Source organism: Notamacropus eugenii, chromosome 5, assembly GCF_028372415.1.
Source record: "Notamacropus eugenii isolate mMacEug1 chromosome 5, mMacEug1.pri_v2, whole genome shotgun sequence".
NCBI lineage: Eukaryota > Metazoa > Chordata > Mammalia > Diprotodontia > Macropodidae > Notamacropus > Notamacropus eugenii.
Genome location: NC_092876.1, coordinates 339,648,831 through 339,668,617, shown reverse-complemented (window position 1 = coordinate 339,668,617; position 19,787 = coordinate 339,648,831). Strand labels below are relative to the sequence as shown.

Genomic DNA, 19,787 nt, shown 5'->3' with positions numbered 1-19,787 from the left:
TTTCAACTTGAAGATTTGGCTGTGGAGTCAGGAAGACTTGAGTTCAAATGTGGCTTCAGACAGTTACTGGCCCATTGCTTGGGCATTCCATGCCTCATGTTCCTCATCTATAAGATAGGGTTAATAATAGAATCGACCTCCTTAGGGTTGTTGTGAAGTTAAAATGAATTATTTATAAAGTACTTTGCAAACCTTAAAGTACCATATAAATACTATCTATCTTTCTATTATTATTATCATTTTTGTGAAGGCAAAGGGTTCAGGAACTATATCATATCAGAAGAGACAGGAAAAAGAGTTTAGGATAGGATGATCAGTTCCTCCCTAGATCTAGGGGGATTACTTTTTCATATTAGGAAGTAGAGCCAACAGCAGAGATGTCTTAGCAAGAGACATGAAACACCAATATGAGTTTATTTCTATACCTTTGGGTATTTTATAAATAGCTGGGAAAGATCCTGACTGATTGTAAGAGTGTCTTTGAGAAGGCAGGGTTTGGGTAAAATACAAATAGCAAGAGCTCACGTTACAAAGCACTATTCTCCCAAAAACCTATGAGTTAGTTATGGTGAGTAGTATTATACCCATTTTACAGAAGGGTAGACTGAAGTTGAGAAAAGTTAAATGACTTGCTTGAAGTCATGGTTATCAGAGACTAGAACACTGACCTTTTGACTTTTTCCACTGACACGTATTTCCTTTCTCATGTCAGGACACCTCCAGCTGTAAAGTTCCAGAACCTATATGAATAGAACCAGTTGGATATCCTGGGGATAGTGGCAGAGAGGGTTGCAGATTTCCTGGCTCCTTGGGAGAGGTGAAAATCAAGTAGGTTGACTAGAGTCCAACAGACCCCAACGATCCCACTTGAAAGGTGGCATTCAGTTACATTTAGGATCATGGAACACATTCTCAGCACAGAGTGAGGAAGGGAGCATGTAAAGTAGAGTTAGTCTCTATCTAATGGGTAGGGTGAAATAGAGGCAGGTCTTTCCTCTGTTAAATACTCAGGTATGGATACCCTTTGTTGTCTAGGCTCCCAAAGTCTCTCAAACTGTAAATGGAACACTGGCTAATTATTGTTTAATTATTGTTTAAAAACCAATTGGCACAGTACAATCACTGCATTAATTACCCTGACAGCATCTGCTTTCACTCCCACCCCACCCCCTTACTCCTCTATCAAGTCCCTCTCTCCTACTTTAATTCACATTCAGCTTGAGAGAACATCTCCTTTCTCCTGCCTAAGTTGATCTCATCTATGCCAGGAAAGAGGAATAAACCATAAAAGCCCACCAGGGATTTGGGAGTTTTGACAGCTGTCCAAGATAGAAACTATCCACCTACAGAAATTCAGGATAGGGCCAAACACCATAGAGATGGGGAAGGTGGGGAAGAAAGTTGGGAAGGGAGAGGAGACATACACAGAGAGACAAGGGGGTAGAGAGGATAGAAAGAGGGGAAAGAACAGAGCGAAAGAGAGAGGACACAAGTGCATGGTGGAGGTAGTCACTGAAAGGAGAACTGAAAAAAAGGAGTCAAAGAAATTGGAGGGGGGGAAGGGAGAAAGACAGACAGAGACAAAGAGACAGAAACAGAGACACAGAGACGAGATTATAAGGGAAGGAGAGGAGGATGTGGAAAATCTCATGGAGAGAGAAAGAGGGTGAGGAGAAGGGTGATGAGGAGGAGAAGAGAGGAAGGATGAAGAGATCGGGGAGGAGGAAAGTAAGGGAAGGACAGTGGGGAGAGGAAGAGAAAAAGGAGCCTGAAGAGTAAGAAGCCCTTAGAAAGTCAGTGCCAGCTAGTCAGGGAGAGGATAAGATAAAGTACTGGAGAGGAATAAGGGAAGACAATTCAGATAAGCTTTCTCCAGGTCAGTCCCTCCTGGTTCCCTTCTAAAGAGAAGGCTAACAGCTCGGTGACACCCCGGGAAAAAGAAGGCAGCCCACCCCCTATGCTCTTTGGGGGCCTGGGCCAGAGCGAGGAGCAGGAGGAAAAAGAAGAAACACATTCCCTTTACCCACTGCAACCCCCCCCCCCCCCCCCCCCCCCCCGCCCCATCCCGACTCCGGCGCACCCCAGGCTCCCCTGGCCCGTGCCCCGCCCCCCTTCGCTCGGATGCTTCCTTCGCTAGGGCTTTTCCTGCGGGGCTCAGGAAGCTGGCCTAGCACAGCCACAAACAATAGCTCGGGGCTGTGCTCTTGTCTCGTTCCTCCCGCAGCTCCTCCCGGGGCTGCGGCCGGCTGGACCTTGGGCAGGCAGGGGCAAAGACGAGCAAGCATTTCCCGGAGTCGAGAGGGAGCCGGCCCAAGGCAGGTCTCGACCCCCTGCACCGGCCCGAGCAGCCAGAAGCTAGCAGCCCGGGGCATTGTTGGCACTGAGTTGAGGGAGCAAGATCAGGAGCCGGAGGAGGAGCAGCAGGAGGAGGAGCAGGAGGAAAAGGGAGGAGGGAGAAAGGAGGAGGAGGAGGAGGGAGGAGGGATCCAGCCAGAGCAGGAGGGAGGGAGCTAAAGAGCGAGCAGGCGAGGGAGGGAGGGGGAGAGAGAGAGAAAGAGAGAGAGAGAGGGAGGGAGAGGGAGGGAGGGAGTGAGGGAGAGTGAGAGAGAGAGAGAGAGAGAGAGAGAGAGAGAGAGAGAGAGAGAGAGAGAGAGAGAGAGAGAGAGAGAGAGAGAGAGAGAGAGAGAGAGAGAGAGAGAGAGAGGACAGGGAGGGAGGGGAGGGAGGGAGGAGGAGGAGGAAAAATAAAGAGGAGAGAACGGAGCAGGGCTGAACAATAGACACAGGCAGACGGGAGAGAAGGAGGACCAGCTGCTGCTGCTGGAGAAGGAGAGCTGGAGGCTGAGGCATCTTGGACCCCTGTCCGCGAGCCAGAGAGGAGGCGAGCAGCCGGGCGGAGGGAACGGGCTACCATGGGGGAGCCGGCAGAAGGCTCCCCCAGCCCTCCTCGAGCCTCCGCTTGAAGCTGGGCATCCTCTCCTCCGGCTCCGCTGCCCCATCCCGCGCCTGTCCGCCCTCGAAACCTCAGTTCCTTAGGATCTGATCGCTTCGGCTTCTGGGCACCGGGTCTCCGCCACCCTCGCCCCCGCCCCCACGGAGGGGACGAGAAGCCAGCCTTCTGTTTCACCTCCCGGGGGCTGCCCGTAGAGCCCCCTCCCCAGTCATGAACCCCCCGGAGGGGGCAGCGGAGGAAGGAGGAGCCGCCGACTCGGACGTGGATGCGTTTTTCCGGACAGGTAAGACTGGAAGGGGGCGATGGGGGTGGGGTGGGGGCTAGAGGAAGCCTTCCTTTGGGGCTTTGGGTTGCCTTGCTGGGGGCAGCATTGCCTACAAGTTTGGAGAAGGAGGGGAGCTGCGCCGAAAGGGGGGAGTCTTTTCCCCTCCCCCTCCAAACCGTATCCCTCTTCTGTTCCCCCCTTTTCCCCCACCCCCACCCTTCTGCTCTACCACCCGTTGTCTGGGTTATAGTTACCGTGATTACTGTTGTTATATCAAAGTCCGAGACACTGTTGGCGCTTTGGTAGGGATGGGGGCTTGTGGGAGGGATGCGGGGCTCACTCTCTTTTCCCTTGCCCACTCGTGCCCCTCAGTATTAAACCCCATTCGCGCGCGTGTGCCTGTGTGTGTATGTATATATATATATATATATATATGTGTATATATGTATATACATATATATGCATGTGTATATCTATGTGTGTATGGGGGGGAAGAGGAGGAGTGGAGGTGGGGAGCTAGAGGTCTGTCCACTTCAGCTGCCTTCCCAGGCGCCAGGAGATGGGGCGATGTTGCCTCACTTGGTAGCGTGGAGCTCCTACAGGCACAGATCTTACTCGTCCCCGACCTCCTCTCTTACCCCTTCCCATTCCTCCATCCCCTTCTGCTTGCCCCTTCTTCCACGACGGTCACTAAGGGCAGTTGGCTAGCAAAGCGCAGGATCCGTACTGAGAGAGAGAGGGGCACGGGGCTGGGGGCTTCCAGAAAGGGGCGGGTAGACGGAATTCAATGAAGATTAGGAGCCGGGAAAGGCAAAACGGGAGCTGGGAATCTCTGAAAATCGGGAGGCTGAGAATCAGGGCTGAGAGCCGTGAGTCACGATGTCACTGCTGGGAACTGATAGCCAGTACTACTTGCAAGAGGAGAGAACTGGCACTAGCTGGTGTCTGGATGGAGCCAGAGACTCAGACTTCAGTGAGGAGCCTTGGCCAAGGAGCAGCGGGGCGGAGCACGCCTCTGTTCTCACCTCTTTCTCTCCTCCTTTAATGGAAATGCAGAATTAGCACTAGCAGGTGGAGGGCATTTCGTAACAATCACAGCTCATTCCTGGAAGTCAGAGTTAGCATCCCTACCTCCCACCACCATGGGGACTGAATCTTTGCTTTCCCATGGCAAACCTGGGGAGGGATGATGATTAGAAATCAGAAATCAAGGGAAGATAACACTCCTTAGATTCTTTCATTTCCATAACTCCATTCATATCTATATCTATATATCTATAGATATGTATATACAACATACATACTATATGTATAAACACATGTGTACAAATAATATATGTATACATGTATGTGTGTATATAGTCACCTGTGCATTTCACGTATGTATTCCCTACATCCCTCATGTCAGTGGGGCAGCTGCCTTTGGAGGCCTCTATATCATACATTTCTATATATTTATAATGCTGTCTTCCCTCCACCTGTAGATATCTCTCTCTCTTTCCCTCTTTCCCTGCATATATATTTATTTGAGAGAAGGTGAGAAAGAGATAGGTAATTAGGGGGGAGTTCAATCTCCCCTATGTGTTTAGCTTCTGTGTATCTGTAACCAGTCTCTCCATTTACAATTATCTATCTCTTCTGTATCTGGAACTACTTCATCTGAAAATTTTATCACAGAATTTACTAAGTAATAGTTGCCCTAAGGATCTAACTTTCCCCCAAGAGACTTGACTTGGGGGCATGGACAAGCAGGGTCATGAGGTCAGTTTGGCTCTGGACACTTTCTGCTTGTACATCTGTTTCCAACCCCACCCCCTTCTTTGCCCCCTGGGTCATCACTTGGGAAGGAGGTGGGAAAATTGTCATTAGACCATGTGACTTTGGAGTCAATGACCAACCATATGTTCTGGTACTGGGCAAGAGTGCCAGTAACCGGGAGCTCCCTTATATTCTGATAGATCTCAGACACAGATGAAAGAGATGAGATTCTCCTCTATTTAAGTATGCTTCCCAGGGTGAAGTCTCTCTCTCTCTCTCTCTCTCTCTCTCTCTCTCAAACTCTACTCTCCCCATCCTCCAAGCAAGCATGAATTCTAAAAAGGAGCAGGAAAGCTGACTTGTGTGGAATCTGAGGGAGGGAAGGTTTCATCTGCTTGGAGTGCCTCCCCAGAGATCCCCCCTCTTCTTTCTTTCTCAGGTCCAACACAAATTGTGAAGTGAGGAAAGACGGTTTACACCTCTGAGCCCTTCTTTTACCTTTCCTTCCTACCCCAATGCCCCAACAAACTCATCTAGGGATCTCATTCTCATAGAACCCTGAGGCTGTCATGCTCTAGATCTTTCTATGTAGACATGTTTCTATCTATCTCAGTCATTAGTGAATACAGGTGAGTGCCTGTTTATTTAGGAGGCCAGTCAGTCACCCAGAAATTTTTCCTTCAGAGTTCTCTTAATCCCCCATAAACTAATTGATATCATGTTAAAGGTAATAATGACTCACAATGGTTTAATGTTTCATCTTTTCTGGGGTTCCTCAGATCATATCAGGCAGACTACAATCTAGTAAGACTGGTCCTGCTCAGATCACAGTAAACAGCCGCCTGGGGTCAGATTCAGTCTGATGAAGTCCCTGTGGGACTTTTCCTCTTAATCCCTTTTGGGAAACCTGGGTTTGACTTACATTTGGAAGGAGTCAAGGAAGGAGTAAATACTTAAAGCATGAATGAGGCAAAGAACTGCAGCTCAAGAGGAAGGTTAGGGGAAGGTGCATTCTGTCTGTGGCTGACTTTGTTTAAGACCTGCCCTCTATGTCTGCTTCATCTCCCCTCCCTCCAGCTATTCTGTCATCACTTTGAGGCTGATCACCATCTTTATCCATAGCAAATTCATCCTTGCCTCCATAGGGGCAACTTACTTAACCACTCAGTTTCCTTCTCTGTAAAATGATGGGGTTGGACCAGATAACCTCGAAGGTCCTTTTCAGCTCTAAGTCTATGATCCTATGAACCTGAGGCACTTTGTACCTCACCCCATACAGTATGTCTGTTTTAAGTTGTTTTCAAATGAAAGATCAAAAGAAATCCTTAAACATTCTTTTAACGAATTAAAATTTTTATTGATATCTTTTGATTTTACATCACCTTCATTTCCAAGTACATCTCTCCTCTGTTTGCTCCCCAGAGAGTCACCCTTTGTGATAAAGAACAGAAAAAGCAAGAGAAAGAAAATTAGACTGGCCAACCAGTCAGAGCATCAAAGAAGGCAGATTCCATACCCATAGTCCTTCACCTCTGAAAAGAAGCAAGAAGTGCATTTAATCCTTATCTCCTTTCTGAGGCCAAGTATAGTCATTGTAATTGCATAGTGTTTAGTTTTTATTCTTGTGATCTCAAAAACATTTTTGAATCCATAGCAACGGGCTAACTTCTTTGGGTACTTATCCTGTGATCAGTGCTTAGATGATCATTCACAAGCCCATGGTATACCCTGGCTGCCACCTGTACATGGCACAGGGCCTACACATCTCTAACTTTGAGGGGAACATACTTCTCCTTCAGCCCTATTATTTGAGCTCTACTTCTCATCTCTTCCTTCCCATTCTAGTGAGTATGCTCTACTGATCCAAGGTGATGGATCCAATCTTAGAATTCCTTTTCCATTCCCTCCTCATTCCCAACCATCTTAGCCCATGGACTTGTTAAAATGGATGGTTCTCTACAGAACATTTTTCTGTATGTCATTTGTTTCTAGTTCAAAGAAGCTGTGTCAGAATAGTTTTCTTTGATTAGTGAGGATAGTCAAGAGAGGAAAACAGATAATCAACAGGTATTTTTTGAGGGGAGGGCACCTACTATGTACCTAGCAATCTACTACGTGCTATGGCATTTACAAAATAAATATGACAACGTCTTTAGCCTAGAGAAATTTATAAGTAAAGAATAACTAAAACATATAACAGAGAAAAAAATAAAGTGCTAAACCAAAATAAAGTCTTTAGAAAGGCAGCAGAGGCCCTATTAATGGGGGCAGGGCAGAAAGGAGATCCACAGTTAATGTAGTGGAAAGAGGATGAGGCACCATCACAGGATGCAGAGAAGGAATTGTCAGAGAGGCAGGAGGAAGAAATAAAAGAACTGTCATTAGTCTTTTTTGTGCTGTTGTTTTAGCTTTTCAAATAGATGTATCTCATCTCCTCAGTGGGATCCTAAGCTCCTTGAGGAAAGAGACCAGGTTTTATAGCCCCCTCATGCTTAGCTGATGCCAGCTGCTCAAGGACTACTTGTTAAATTGAATTCCCATTATCTCTCCTTACCTTCCTCCTACCAGGGAAACCACTGGTCAGGGTGGATGAAACAGCAGTGAGTCGTGCCTTTGACACAGAAAAAGGAGATCCCAGAATAACAACAGAAATCAGAGAGGGATGCAACACTGAGAAATAAATACCATTCAAGTATTGGGAGGGACGGGGTGGCATGGAAGAATGAGGACTCCTCCCTAGCTTTGTTTGTCCACAACTAATAGGAGCCTTTCTTTTGGAAGCAATCTGGGTTAAATGACTTGCCAAGGGTCACACAGCTAGTGGGTGTCTGAGTCTGGATTTGAACTCAGGTCCTCCTGAATTCAGGACCAGTGCTCTATCTACTGTACTCATTGCCTCAAAAGTTGCCCCTTTTTGATATTTATTTTTCATGTTTGAAAATGTAAACTTAAAATCTTGAATGTAGTGTTTTCACATGTTCCTGTGTTCCATTCTTACATATCCAACAGAAATTCCGCGACGCAGAATGAAAGTTTGGCATTGGGTCATATTCTTTAGGGAAGAAGCCTTTGGAGTATTCACATGCAAAATACTTTGTGATTCTGTCATAAGGCGTGAGGTTATTAAAATATTTCTATCACCTTTTTTGAGAGACTGGGCAATACAGTGAGTTTAAAGTCTAAATATGTTGGTTTCTTATGGACCTTGGGAAGGTTATTAATTGGACTTCTCTAAGCTTTAGTTTACCTCTCTGTAAGATGAGGATACCAGTACTTGGACGAATCATCTTCAAGGCAGTTATTAGGAAAGGTATTCATGAAGCCTGCATCAGTCATTTATGTACGTACAGTTGTTAGTTAGACCCAAACAGAAAGGCAGGCTACCTACACAGGGGAAATGGCACCGAGCTTGACAGCCTAGATTTGGACCCAGCTCTCCTTGTTTACTGTTAGTGTCATCTCAAGAAAGTCTCTTAACCTCCGTGAAGTGTCACTTTTGTTACCTGTACAAACCAATGAAGATAATAGCAGCAGTCCTTGCTTTCCTCACTGAGTTGATGTGAGGCTCAAGTGAGAGAACAGATACAAAAATGCTTTGTAAACTGTTAATTGCCACTACCTGTAACATATCATTATTTTGAAATCACTGACATTTGAAAGGGAGTAGCTGTTATTACCCCTTTCCTTTCCGTCCTCTGCAGACAGAACTTTGGGGAATGAGGGGATGTGGTTTGTTCAGCAGATGGTGACCTGGCTTTAGAAGGGCACAAGAGGGTTGAGGCCACAGTATGAGGAATACAGACTAGGGGCACAAAAGGCTTCTTTTGTCTCTACACATTGCAAAACACACCAGGAAAGAGGAATTCAGGAAGCTGGATAAGAGGGTAGGCTTGATTGCATAGAGGTAGAAGACCAGATTAAATAGCCATTCAGATTTCCTTTGGTCCTTGGAGTCTGCAAGTCTATGAATGAACAAATATTCAGGCAAAGGCTGGATAACCAACTGTCTGGGATGTTGTTGATGGGTATTTATGTCTGGGGTGAGCAGCTGGGCTAAGATCAAATGTGGTGCTTTAGGCTGAAGGAAGGGATGGCACTTGCCTGGCTACATCTCAGAATATTACTAAGAAATGACCATTTAACCCACATCTAGGCAAGAATTCCTCTTTCAACATGGGATCATAGATTGAGAGCTGAAAGGGTCCTTAGAGGTAGTTAAATCTAATTGTCCTCATTTTTTCAGATGAGGAAACTGAGGCAAAGAGAAGTTGAGTGTTTTGCTCAGGGTCACACAGCTAGTAAGCATCTGAGGTAGGATTGGAACCCAGGTTTTCCTGACTTCAAATTCAGTGCCCTATGCACTAGCCCATACTGCCTCTCAGACTCAACAGGTGATCCTCTAGTTTTTGTCTGAGGGCCTCTTGTGAGAGGGAGAGAGACAGTATAGCTAATGAATAGAGGGTCAGCTTCAGGCTCTTGAAGATCTGGGTTCAAATCCTCCCTGTAATACATACTATATGTTTTGACATGTTCTCTGTGTTCCAGGCAGCATTCTAAGACTGTAAGTTACAAAGTTGTGAATCTAAATTATTGGAGGAAATTTCAACACCAGGACCTCCAAACACTCACAAACACATAGGTTTTAGACACCTTCCTACTCTCCCTTCTTCCTGAAAAAATAAAATGGAGCCTCCTGACACCATTCTCTGCGATGCTAGGTTGAAACTTTTGTAGATATAAGGTGGCACAGCAGGAAGAGACCTGGAATTGGAATCAGGAGAACCTGAGTTCAAATTCTACCTCAAACACTTATTAACTGTATGACTCTGGGCAAGTGACTTCACTTCTGTCTGCCTTAGTTTCCTCAGCTCTAAAGCAGGGATTACAAGAGCACATGCCTCCCAGGGTTGTGAGGATCAAATGAAATCAAAGCATAGGATATTTGTAAAGTGATTAGCATAGTTCTTGACACATAGTAGGTGTTTAATAAGATTCTTATTTTCTTCCCCTTTCTTCCTTCTTTGTGGGGTCCCTGGAATTAGGACAGGCTAAGAAAGACTGGAGCTAGCCTTATTTTCTTTAACAGCAGAGAAATCAATAGCAATCATCAAGTATCTAAGACTTTAGCTTTAAAAAAGGCCAAGGTCTCTCAGTGCATCTGGAGCCATCTCCAGTTGTCCTGATCTGTATCTTGCCACTGGATCCAGATAGCTCTGGAGGAGTAAGTGAGGCTGGTGGACTTGCATAGCCCTGCCTTACTTAAATCCAATTCACTTGTCTGACCAGGCATCACCTCCCTGATGTCATAGTCCTCTTCCAGAACCCAGGAGCACCAGACAGGGGATGGCAACCCAAAATGGGATGCCCTTCACAGGTCCCTGAATGCTATTATTTCTCCCTTCCTGGAAAAAGTACAAACTTTCAGCTAGGTCATTCCTCCTCCATATGGGTCACTGAGCTGTGGAGATGTCTACCCTGTATGGTAGGGACGGAGCCCACAATTCTGCCCTTCCTCAGGTGGGTGGAATGCATTATTTCCTTTTCCTTTTCTCACCTGCTGCCATTCAGACTCCTTCTGCCATGTCAGCTAAGCAACTTGGAAGTGATTGACAGTCACAAAGCTGATGGATCAATACAAGTGCTTGAAATCCTCTGTCTGCCAAGGAGCGAAGGAACAGAATTCCAGCTGGGAGGATGGTGGGATTGATTTGGAGATGCAAAGAGGGAAGGACTGTAGGCAAGGCTCTTGATTTTCGGATGGGGGGACCACTGCTACCAACAACCTATTAATGGGGAGTGAGAAGGGGTGTCTTTGTCTCTTCCCCTCCTGCCCTGAGTGTCTCAATACAAAGTATCTAGCTGCCAGTTAAAAAGCTTTAGGGCTGCCACTCCTGTCTGGGAGAACTGCCTAGGGAATGTAGAACCATAGACTGAGAAATCTGGAAGGTGACTTCTTAGGTGTCAGGTAGATCAAGCCTGTCACTTTCCAGATGGTGACATCAGAGAAGTCAAAGTGACCAGTAGTTTAAGGCAGATCTCTGGTCTCCAGTCCTTTGCCCTTATGCTGCCAGGAGAATTTTCTCAGGGGCAAATGGGTGGTATGCATGCCTGGGTAAGCTGTATCATTTACATTCTTCTAAGTAGGTAGGGAGTATTAATGATCTGAACCCTTTAACACAATAGAATGTAGTCTCCTTGATGCCAGGGACGGTTTTATTTGAGTCTTATATTCCCATGTGCCTAGTAATGTTATTGGTAGCTGTCCTTCCTTCTTGAAGATGACCGTGACATCAGGGAGGTGATGCCATGACATGTGAGTGAACAAAGTCACCAGCCTCACTTTCTCCTCTGGAACCATCTGAAATTACTGAATGTGCCTAGTATACTGCCTGGTGCAAATCAGACACTTAATACGTATTGATTAAGTTGTGTTCTGGGGTTCTGGGACATATATTGCTTATTTTACCCTGAAAGATATTGATTCCTTTCCCCGTCCTTTCCATATAGGCAGCTAGGTGGTACAGTTAGAATGCTGCATCTGGAATCAGGGTAGACCTGAGTTCAAATCCAGCCTGTGTAACCTGGGACAAATCTCTGTTTCCTCAACTGTAAAATGAGGATAATAACAGTGCCTACTTCACAGAATTGCTGTGAGGATCAAATGAGATACTGTTTGTAAAAAGTACTTAGCACAGTGCCTGATGCAGTAGGTACTACGCAAATACTTATGCCCTTCCCAGACCCTGTAAGTTGTCTGGAATTTTTGCAAGAACAATATTATTTAACTGCAAAGTTTACTCTTTTTATTATTTATTACAATTTTGGGAGTTCAGGCTCTACTCCAAACCAAGAAGAAAGCTAGCCAAAATCATATTCTTTGCCTACTACCATAAAAACAACCACATCAGTCTCCTTTGGTCAGGCTTGTGTGATCTACGCAGGCAGAGTTTACTTAACTAGAGAGCCCCTTCCAAGACTGTTTTTGTTTCTTCACATCTGTGATTCAATCAGTATAGGGAGCTCCTGGTATAGAAACTCCTTCCATCGATTCAGATCAGCTACTCATCCATAACTTATGAAGAGTGTGCATAGGGTACTAGGAGGAGAAGTGACTTTTCATAATTCCACACCCAGAATGGGCCAGAGATGTGACTACCACCTATGTCTTCCTGACTTTGATACTATCTTTCAACTCTTAAATTGTAGTTCCTTAGTTGAATTGGAGAATACTTAGTATTTATTTATCAAATTATTGCTTGACAAACCCTTCAAGGATCTGAGTTTTGATGGACATGGCTTCTTTGTAGAACAGATTGTAGGAATGGTAGGCAAGAGGGCTGAGGGGGAAAGGCTCTTCTGTGGTCTGCATATGGATCTTTGGGACCTCTTTCTACTTGAATGCTCCTGGGTAATGGGGGCTGGAATTGCACCTGCAAATCTCTCAGCCTGGAAGGCTTATAGAAGGAGTGGAATGAAATCTTGGTGTAGGAGTCAAGAGACTTGGTTCCAAGTTTTATCTCTTCGTTAACTAGATATGTAACTTTAATAAAGTCTCTTTACCTCTCTGAACCTCAGTTTCTTCATGCAATTCAAATAAATTAATATATTAAACACCTACTAGGTGAAAGGCTAAAGCTCTACTATAGTACACTATTGTGGCATGAAGAAACCTTGGGTTGTTGACAGCTTTGTCTTTGATGTGTAAGCTCTAGCACATTAGTCCTGCCACCCTGGAAAGGCTTTGGGTATGAGTGGTGATGGATTTCACATTTATCATCTAAGTATCAACCTGTCTAAATTGCCTTATTACTAAGTTGGTTCCAAGGGAATGGATTTTTCTGCAGGAATGACCCTCTAAGATGGGTTTTCTTTTTAATAAATAAAAACTTTTTTTTTAATCACAGACCCCTTTGACAATCTAGTGAAGCCTGTGGATAGACTGTGGATAGACTCCCTACTCAGAATAATGCTATTAAGTGCATAAAATAAAATACATAGGACTACAAAGGAAACCAATTCTCTTGAAATGGTTATCAATATGTAGACATATGTTGTATATATATTACATATGTGTATATATGTATATATACACATATGTGTATATGCACAAATAAATCTATATATGTCTCTATCTCTCTCAGTCTCTATCTTTGTCTTGATTTCTATCTAAGTTCATGGGTCCCAGTTTAAGAACCCCTGATCTAAGACATTATAGAGGTGTAGCAATCCGATCTGTGGCCGTGGAAGGAATACTCCTACTAATGGGATCATAGATGCTTGAAGTATTGAAATTTGTGCAGGACGTTGTACTAGGTCCAAGAGATACAAAGATTTTTAAGAAATGACAAAAACCCCTTTCCTCAAGAAACTTGCATTCAACTGGCAGGAAAGAGATACTATGACAGGTACGCAGATAACTATTATACCAGGTTGGTTGATGAGAAAGTAAAGGAGATCATGGGACAAAGTCCTTCAGGAAAATGTAAACAGGGAGAGAAAGCTTTCAACTCATTGGTTCATGGGGAGCTTCAAGGATGAGGAAGTACCTGAGAACTCAAGAGTAATGTAACTTAAATGTCAATTGAGAAGTATTGGCCTGATATGGAGCTGTAACTAGAAATTCTGACAGTTGTGACAAATTTGGTTGTGCAGTGACAGGGTAGTGGAGGACCATGAGGGAGAAAGTATGAAGATGGCAGGCTTTGGACCACTGCTTACAGAGGAAGTTAATCAATCCTCTTCCCCAATGTAGGTGCTTGAAACAATACTTTGGCCACCTCACCCTAGTTATAATTCTTTCTAGATGATTGCTGAGATCCTTTTCTGATTTAAAGGGAAATGATCGCATGTTTTGTCCATGGGGGATTGATGTAGCTGGGTATGGGACAAAGGAGGAGGGAAAGACAGACTCAGGAACTTGGAAATATCCATAGCCCATAGGCATAGACTGGACTCTGATGTGGAGCAACATCATGCCTGCAGGACAGAAAGGAAACTCTAGGCCTAAGGGAAAATTTATTTCAAGCTTTTGGTTTGATTAAAATCTCACAGCTCAAGTGAGAATGCCAGGCAGCATTGACATCTGACATACTCAGATACGAAATTACTGTATGAGTGCTTCAAAGAATGGTAGGGTGGATGTTTCAGGGAGACATAAGGAAGAGAGAACCGGAGATGGAGTTCTGTAGTCAGGGCTTGCAGCTGATGCCACAGGCTAGAAATGCTCTCCCTCTTGCATTTATTTTTCCTTGGTTGTCTTCTATACACCAATCACATTTAAATTTGTGCATCAGTTAGTGGTGGACTTGTCTTATAACCCTACTGGACTGTAAGTTCTTTGAGGGTAAGATCTGTACCATTTTCCATTTTTCCATCTCCCTCAATGTGCTACACATGAATAATTCTGATGTTTAATTAACTTGATGCCACAAACAATGAGAGTTTCATTTCAACAGTTGTGAATTCTTAATCTGGGATCTATAACCTTGTTTAAAAATATTTTAATAATTATATTTAATACATATTTGGTTTCCTTTATAATACTATGTGTTTCATTTTATGCACTCGAAAATTCTGAAAAGGGCTTCATAGTATTTGTGGGCTGCCAAAGGGGCCCATGACACCAAAGAGGTTAACAAGACCTGGTGTATTGGATAAAGAGCTTAGGTTTAAAGTCAAGTAGATGTAGGTTCAGCTCTTGCCTCTGACACATACTGGTTGTGTGACTCTGGGAAAGTTGCTTTAGCCTTTCAGTAATCTAAACAAACCAATTTCATTTGGTTGGTCTGGGAACTCTTTAAGGTTGGATATTGTTGAGAAACCACTGATAAGCATTGGGAAAGGGAGTTTCCTCACTGGGTGATTCCTGTACCAATGAAGTTATAAATCTGGTTAAGAATATATGTTATAACATATTATTAATATTAATTAAATTAATGCTTAATAAACATAATATATCTCATCATAATGTATCAATATTAATCCTACATAATAGTACATTATGTACATATATGTTCATATGTTTTTTAATATCTATATTTCTATCCATTTGGACCACAACTAAAAAATCTTTAGGTTCATGATTTCCAGTTCATTTACATTTTAAACGTAAGATGCATATCTTGACGGGTCTTCTCTTTTGGAATCCTAAATTGCAGCCATTTCCCTTGTCTCAGAGGAAAACTCAGATGAGAACTTCTGGGTTGTATAAACCAATAAAGATTCCCTGACAGAAAAAGTTCATTTCTGTTCTGGGAGATTCCTTGGAGGCTGGGGGCCCAGATATCACTGATAGTGAATGATGTGAAAGCCAACATGGGAAGAAGAAAAGGGTGACCGAAGAACAAAGCATTCTTTTGTGACAAGCTATAGGATTCTTACCTGGGTTTCCCCTCTTAAGTGTAGTGTCTGGTCAGTTTGTGTATCTTGATCCAGGCAGAGTCCTTGAAATATAGGCTGTTAGACATGGAAGCAACTTTAGGAACCACTTGGTCCAAACCACTCATTTTACAGAGGAAGAGAGGCAGAACTTTTTAACGTTGTACATTTTGGATATATATTTGGGGTATAGCAGTAGGACATCATTTTTAGGCTGTTGGCAGGCCTGCCCCTGGAATGGGACAGGAAGAGTTAGGGTGTATTGGCCCCAGTCCCAGACTCATGCATTGCCCCCAAGTCCAGGGACAATGGGTGTCTATTAGGGGGTCTGGGGGAGTGGGAATTGGCAGCTGGACAGTGGGCCTAGAGGGAGGCCTCAGAGCCTGGCAGATGGCTAATTGGATGTGACAAATGGTGTTGAGAGGGGGAAGAGGGGAGGAAAGGGGCTCCCCAGGGATTGGCAACTGTGACTGTCTACCCTTTAGCAAAGGAGAGGTAAGGGAGAAAAAAAATGCCCTTAAGAAGGGTTGGGGAAGAAGAATCACTAGGCCTTAGCAATGATTGTGTGGATCTAAGGAGAGACATCAAAATAGATTATAAGGTCTCTTTCTCTCTCTCTCCCCCTCCTTCTCTCTCCCTGCCTTCATACTCATAAGGGAACTGAAATACAGGACCGTTCATACTGTGTAGATGCAGCTGATATATAGATAGGCTTAGTTACTTAAGCACAAGGAGAATGTGAAATGGGATATTAAAATAATATTTTATAAATTCATTTTCCCATGGTCTCAACCACTGATACTTAATTAGTTTTTCTTCATGAGAACTGAAATAAATGACTTTGGAAAGAGCAATTGCATACAAGGGTTGGGGACTGTGTCTAAACTGCAAGGCTAATATATTAGGGTAGAGTATGGGTGAAGTTGCAAGTTTAGACCACTTATTTTTAAATGTTTGGCAGTCCAAGAAAAAAGAGAAATAAGAAGGAAGTTAGAGGGAGCTTAAGGGTTATATGGTGGTTTTTTTCTAGAGGGAGAAACCTGTGCATGTTTGCAGGGGGAGGGTGGAAGGAACCAAGGGAGAGGGAGAGATTGAAAATAATAGAGAGGAAAGACACGCATAGGGACAAGGTCCCTCATGAGTTGGGAAGCAAAAGATTCAGGAGCACAGATGAAGGGATTAACTTCATAAGATCATGCCACCAGGAAAAAAATGTACTGGATCCATCACAGGCAGCTGAGTTCACTTAGTATTTATGAAAATCTTAAGGCAGGGAAATTTTTCTGCCTCCTTTTCTTGGTCACTTAACAGCTCTTGAGTTTTTTCTTATGTCTAAACTAAATCCGTCTCATTATAGTTTCAGCCTGTTTGCTTTTTGCTTCCATCCTCAGGGGAGATGGAGGACAGCCAGTTCCTCTCTTCTGGATTTTCCATACAGTATTAAAAAGGTTTTTTGGTAGCGACATTTAAACCATTATTGAGCTTATAATTTTATTGATTTTTTTTGTACTGTATTGCAACATGGCCCTCCCAGGTGTGTGATTGGAAGCCACATTTTGAATGACCATTAGCCACATGACTACTCTATGTTCTGTAGAGTCTAGAACAATAATGTTCTAACAAAATGTAATGTAATATAGCATACTAGTATAATAGTATAATTTAAAGTTTAGTATAATAATGTTTCCACACAGAAATTAGAGGGTTTGGTGAGTGGCAGGTTGCATATAGAATCATAAATGTCATATCTAGGAAGTACTTCAGGAGACTTGGAGTCCAAATCCTGCATCTTACAGATGGGGAAACTGTGACCCGCAGAGGTTAAGTGATTTACCTAAGGCCTGTATTGTTTGCAGCAAGGAGTCATTTATGATTCCAGAGCCAAGGTCTGGGTATCGTTGGTTTTGAAAACGTCCCGAGGGTGGATGAAAAGACTTAGTTTCTAGTCTCCCTTACCACCAATTAGCTCTGTAACTTGGAAAGTCATCTCACCTCTCATTTTTTGGACATGAGGATTTCTCTTCCCATCTATAAAAAAGGGAAAATATTGGTCTCTATGTACCTAGCTGGAATAGTAGGAGTCTATGATAGCAAATGTCATTAAAAGAGTAAAAAACAGTGTACCTTTCCTAGTAATTGATATCAGTTCTTCTCCTGAGTGTTCTAGAAGTATGTGGTTGAAATGGAGCTTGAATAGAAATTCCAGAGTTATTGGTGTGCTTGAGAAGGGTACATTTTTTTCACATCTGGTCTGAAAATGACAGCTCTAGAGATTGAGTGAATACTTTATGATACATGCCGTTGGCTTTTTAAAAAAAGAGATGTGTATAAATGTTTGTGGCTCAGCCACCTGCTCAGGGTAGTTGAGATTTTTATTCTAGTTGTAGTGATTTATTTTGAAAAAAGAAATATCCAGAAATAGGGCTTTCTGTCTCTTCCTTCAAAATGTAAATACATATCTATATAGAATGATGTGATTATTGGGGCTATCTTTAAGTCATCAATCTGCTGTAGGGAAAGGTACATTGGGGCTGGAATCAGAAGACCTTCATTTGAATTATGACGCTGCTTCCCCGGGTTGGGTTCCTTTACCCCTCCGGTCTTTTATTTCTTCTTCTATAAAATGGTGGTAGATATGTTTAGATGAGATAAACTTTCAAGCTTCTTCCAGCTCTGACATTCTAATGAACTGAAGAGTTGAGTAGTTTCATCAATGGCCACGAAAGGGTTGGGGTACCACTTCTGAGGTATACTCTAATTTGAGTTTGCTGACACTATGTGCTGATATTTCCTTATTAGGGAATTAAAACTTGTCTTAAAAGTCATTTTAATCATTGATTGCTTAGGATCATAGGATTTGGAATTCAAAGTAACCTGATAGGAAAATGAAGCCCAGAGAGAGTAAGTGACTTGTCTGAAGCCACACAGTACTAGCAAAATAGTGATTAAAATCCATTTCTTCTGATTTTGAATCTAATACTCTTTTTACTATATCACAGTCTTTGATTCTAGAAGTGTCCCACTCTAGGAGTGGGCATAAGAGGCAATTTTGCTTTTGTCACATAAAATAAACTATAAGTAAGTTACAAGGTCCTGTAAATACTGTATATAGGTACTCAGTAAATATTTGTGGATTAAAAAATACCCAGAAATAGAAATCTCAGTAAATTCAAACTCTATAGAAAGGAAATGGTAAATAAATGACAATTTAAAGTAAGAATAAATAAATTCAAAACCAAAGCTCAAATCAAGGTTGTAGCACCACTTCAATGGAGAATAAGCATGGTGTGGTAGGGGGGAGCATTGGATGTGGAGTCAAGGGATTTGGGTTTTAATCTAGATTCTGCCCCTATTAGATGTGTGAGTGGGGAAGTCACTTTCTCTCTCTGAGCATTAGGTTCTCTAACTTTAAAAGGGAGCTAATAATACTTACATTATCTACCTCTCAGGGTTATTATGAGAAAAACGCTTTGTAAACTTCAAAATATTATATAAATGTGAGCTACCTCATTTAATAGATTTTTTTAAAAACCACAAAATTCTTTGTGAATTGTTAGTCTTTTTATTATCTTATCCGATTTCCTATTCATTCAAGGTCAGAAACCTCTTGTGTTTTTCAGTGCTGTGCTCTTTTTGGGATACTAAATAGTACTCTAGAGTGAACTGGGAGTTTTAGCCACAAAGGCAGAATGGACTTGGAGAGGTACTGTGTGTTTAGTCACCAGCTATTTCTATCAGGATAGGGCCAGAAATGTCCAAGATAGGAGGAATTAGGAACTGTCAGACAGGCACAGCCAGTGAAATTTAAGCTATCCAGAAGCAAACAGGTAAGAGGTAAGCCAAGCAGGATAGAGGCAGATTGATCAGAGGCAACAAGCTGAGACTTTCTCAGTACCATGGATAGCTCTAGGATAGCTGTTTCTCTTAGAAGATCTCTTTTTCTGAGGCCTTTTGTCCCTGGCAACCCAAGCCTCCCCAGTTACCCCAATGTCATAGACAGAATATTCTATATGTCAAAGGCATGTAGTCTTGTGGAAGTCAGCTCAAACTCTCTTGGGGTATAGAGTTTCCTCCACAGGTCAGCTTTTATGGTAGATGTTAAGCCTGGGGCATGTCCTTTACCATGACTAGAGGTTCTCTAGGGAGTCCTTTATCTTCAGGAGGTGCTATGGGATCTAATTCCTCAGTGGTGGTAGTTGGAGTGCTCTTGTGAAGGCCCTCTTCATTAGTTTTATGTTTCAGGGGACTCAATATTTATCACAGAAAGAGCTCAGATCTGACAAGTTTTTTTTACAGTAGCAGGTCTCAAACCATTTTGCTATAAGAGGGTGGAAAGTGCTACAGTCCCATAGTGTCCATGGCCTATCATTCCTAGACATCACAGCTTTACTCAGTTACTTATCCTAAAATCTCTCACTAACATCTTTTTAAAGA

The 19,787-nt window shown here is 43.1% G+C and overlaps 1 protein-coding gene across 1 annotated transcript in view; it reads left to right on the top strand.

Moving 5' to 3' along the window:
- The first annotated feature begins 2,723 nt into the window (after nt 1-2,723).
- Nucleotides 2,724-19,787, top strand: part of KALRN (kalirin RhoGEF kinase) — a 963,226-nt gene continuing 946,162 nt past the window's right edge. The window contains exon 1 of the mRNA XM_072616710.1: nt 2,724-3,236. Coding sequence (XP_072472811.1) covers nt 3,164-3,236 — 73 coding nt within the window. The 5' untranslated portion in view covers nt 2,724-3,163. The remainder of the gene's footprint in view (nt 3,237-19,787) is intronic.